General features: G+C 39.1%; 1 protein-coding gene across 1 annotated transcript; it reads left to right on the top strand.

Annotated features, from left to right (window-relative positions):
- The first annotated feature begins 278 nt into the window (after nucleotides 1–278).
- admb (adrenomedullin b) lies at nucleotides 279–3,298 on the top strand. The gene is made up of 3 exons (XM_035953607.2): nucleotides 279–758; nucleotides 1,264–1,389; nucleotides 1,775–3,298. Exons 1-3 carry the CDS (start codon nucleotides 655–657, stop codon nucleotides 2,043–2,045), a joined length of 501 nt encoding a protein of 166 aa, XP_035809500.2. The 5' UTR covers nucleotides 279–654; the 3' UTR covers nucleotides 2,046–3,298.
- Nucleotides 3,299–3,768: the final 470 nt, after the last annotated feature.

Genomic DNA, 3,768 nt, shown 5'->3' with positions numbered 1-3,768 from the left:
ATAGTCTCTATCTGCATGTTTCTGGTTTGACGGTCTACATGGGGTGCACTGGGTTGACATGAACTGTCCCACAGTCCCTCCCACTGGGTCTGGCATTCAGGTACAGTTCCCTCCCTCCCTCTATAAAGCCTCTCATGTTAGCAGTGTAAACTTCAGACTTCAACTCATGGTAAAGTCTTTACAGCCTTGGAAAAAAAATTGCTAAACAGTACACAACACACTTGGATGTACAGCAAACGTTCTATACATCCTGTTACAAGCTAGAGCCTGAGGTAAGTGAATTTTGCCATAATTTTAAGATTTTTCTTAAGATTATAGTGTTATTCAGCATTTAAATAATGCAAATTTATATTCAATCAAATTAGGGTGTATGATCTGAAGCACTAGCAGTAAATATTTTCATTGGAATTCATTGATATTGTGTGCACTGATGCATGGATGTTTGTTCAATAACCTGCCTACAGCACCATCCATTAATACTGATTTGTAATTGAAAAACAAATACATTATGTTCTTAAACAGCTGTGCAGCTGCAAAAACTGCAGCTGCCAGTTCAATGTTTTCAATTAACTAGCCAACAGTTGTGGCAACAGAGTACACCTTTCCACCTTGATATACTTTCTATATCTTCACCACTGACAGCTTCCAGCCAAAATGAGATTATCGCTGCACACTGTTATCTGCTGCTGTGTTTTTACTACGGTCCTGCCACCGGTAAAAGGTGCCACAGGAGAGCCCAGCGCCAGCCTGAAAAAAAGGTGAGCTGACTAATAAACATGTACTGTAAGAACACTGTGTTCATTCTACAAAAACAAAAAAGCCGCTTTGTCTGTTCTGTGGCACTCAAATGAAAACACATGAGACATTCATGACAAGTTCTGTCTGTTAGTAAATTAATACAAATGGACAGAATCTCCCAGTAATCCCACAGGAATAAGAAGGACATTACTGGTATTCACAAGTTTTTAAACCTGACAACCATTGTGTTCAATGCCTAAACAGACAGAAATGATGATGAGGATCTCCAAGTTGTTTACTACAGAATAGCGATTAGGATATGTTGTGAAAAGGGTATTTCTAATTGACAAATTTGGCAGCATTCCCAGGTTACCGCTATTTCTCAATCACCCTAGGTATGTATGTGCTGATATGGCTGATGCGTCAACCTGGCAGATTTATAAATCCTTTTATTTGCCAGGGCTGACGTGATTGTGAAGTGATGTCGGTTCCTGCTATCACAACCTTCTCTGTTCTTTGTGGTAGGTTTAGAGTGTGGCTGCAGAGCCACATGAAGAGAGACCTGCGCAACAGCTTAGTGCCAGCCAATGAGCAGGACTCACACATCCATGTTGGACCACAGCAGGACAGGGATGCAAAAGATCCATCAAGGTAACAAGAAAAGTTATATTTTTATCCTCATTTAATGGCTGACATTGCAGAGAAAGACTAGAAACATTGGGAAGAGAGAAATTAAAATCATAAGGTGTGCGCTTTAATATTTTGGTTTCTCCCAAAGTGCTTTATTATAGACAAGTACATGCTGCCTGATATTAGGGGAGCTAAAACTCAAAATTAAATATCTACTACGTGAGACAACAGGTATCTTTGAGATTATATATGATTCGTCCTCTTCATCCCTTGCATTAATAAATTTGAAAAAAAAATCCAGATAAAGAAATACTTTGAATTTCATCCCTGTTTACAAATTATATGTTGCTAAATCAGACAGAACCAAACAAATAAAAATAAAATCATAAATTTTTCCTTTTTCCAGCTTCGGGCTAAATATACGACACAAAAGATCATCCGGCTGCTTCCTCTCCACATGTTATTACCAAACCCTGGTTGACCAACTGAACAAGATAAACGACAAGCGAAAAGACGTCAGTGCTCCACCGATAAAGATGGGCTCCAAAGGCTACGGACGCCGTCGCCGCTCAATCCTGGATGTCAGTCAGTTTGCCCTCCAGACCGGGAGACAAAGATGGTGCACTGAAGCTGTTCAGCAAGTCAGCAGAAACAAAAGCACGAGCACAGTGGCCTAAGACAGGCATGGAACGACAAAAGGAGAATCTTCATTGGTGTTATTGGCTCACAGCAGATGAAGATAAGTCCCCTAAGAAGTTTTATTCCACATAGATTCACAATTACATTTAGTAGAAGAAGGGCTGCTACATCTGTATGGCAAGTCAGAGGAAGCTAAGGTCACTCTGGATGACATCAAGATTCAAATAATACATACTGAGAATCATGCGTGCACATGCTTAGGTGAAGGTTTCAGTGTGTCTGAACAAGTGTGATTTATTGATGAGTTTAAGTCAGACCTGAGAGACATGACAAGAATGTCTGTCTCTCCTTCAGCTTCCACAGTGAGCTTGGCAGCTGAGACAGAAGACAATTCCTGAGGACCTTCTCTGAAATATGCATGTACTGAGGAGGAACCCATTCTGCAAGAAACTCTCAAGAAACTGACAATACTCAACCCTGAACTGCTGAATACAGGATCCTCTCACAAATGAACCCCGTGTAGTGAACTGCTTGTTGGATGAAATTAATACAATATGTACTAGCTTATGCATAGTTACAACTATATCATTGTCAGCTTGTATGTAAAAAAATATAGGGCTACCTTATATTTAAACATAAAGTATAACTCTAATTTTTATACAACAGAAATACACACAAAACATCTTTTTGTTTTTTAACTTCAGTGAAGTATTTGATGTCCCTGAACTGTGCAAAATAACAAGTTTTGCCCTGTATTCCTTATGTGCATTAATATCTAATCACTGACTTACACTAATTGCCTTAACATTACTGTATTGATTAAACATGTGTATATGTACTGGAACCTAATATTAGAGATGTGTTACATAGATTTGTTTGGATAGTGAAAGCCATGCCACTTAAAAACAAAGGGTTTATGTAGTCCGTGGCCAAACTTTGATACCATAGAACATGATGGAGAACCTCCTGTTGCTGCAACATGGAAGGAGTGATGAGCTAATGAAAGCATTGTGCTGCCATCTAGCTTCACTGCAACAAATGCAGGCCAAGATGTGTCGAAATCAAAGCACTAATTTTGGTTATTTGAAATGTTTCATCTTAAAAGCTTTAACTTTGACATTTACTTGCTTCTATATTTGTAATAAATTCTGATGTACTCACAATTCAGCTGAAAGTACTTGAATTACTAAACCTGATTAATGCCTTGTGGAAAATGCCAGCAAGTTTAATCATTTTTAGCTGCTAAAACCTTGTTTCACAATTAAATGAACAAATGAAACAATGAAATGAACCTGAAGAAATATTTCTTGTTGTTGAAACATGAAATTGCTGATTGTGTGTGTGCATGTGTGTGTGCGTGTGTCATGAAGCTTATAGGCAGTAAAGGTGCTTTGTAACTTTATGCTGATATTTGGAGTCTAACACAATTAAATTCTGAGTATGTTAAAGGTGGAGTCTGCAATTCTAATCCAGCACCCTTTTGGTCAAATTCAGTAAATATCTGTCCGTTTTGTGTGTGTGCTGACAACAAAGCCGGTGTTCATGCACAGTCCTGGCTCTGGAAATGGGAAACAAAGTGGCTCGAACTGACCCACAAAACACTAATGCAGTGAAGCCTGTGCACAGGACAGGGGGAATAGGAGGGGGAGACTTACAGAGCCAGTGTTCAATCCAAAATATGCGAACCAGTGGTGCACATTCCAGTCTAAAAATAACATGACTCATCGCTGCACTAGTGAACCAAGATGAAGCACATGTGCT

The sequence above is a fragment of the Amphiprion ocellaris genome, chromosome 3 (assembly GCF_022539595.1).
Source record: "Amphiprion ocellaris isolate individual 3 ecotype Okinawa chromosome 3, ASM2253959v1, whole genome shotgun sequence".
NCBI lineage: Eukaryota > Metazoa > Chordata > Actinopteri > Pomacentridae > Amphiprion > Amphiprion ocellaris.
Note: the sequence above shows the minus strand (reverse complement) of the source record. Positions and strands in the feature narration are given on the sequence as shown.

Bases quoted from the DNA above. Each gene is read 5' to 3' on its own strand.
- admb (XM_035953607.2), top strand. From the start codon at position 655: ATGAGATTATCGCTGCACACTGTTATCTGCTGCTGTGTTTTTACTACG. The intron at 759-1,263 runs GTGAGCTGACTA...TCTTTGTGGTAG, and splicing joins AGCGCCAGCCTGAAAAAAAG to GTTTAGAGTGTGGCTGCAGA. The intron at 1,390-1,774 runs GTAACAAGAAAA...TCCTTTTTCCAG, and splicing joins GATGCAAAAGATCCATCAAG to CTTCGGGCTAAATATACGAC.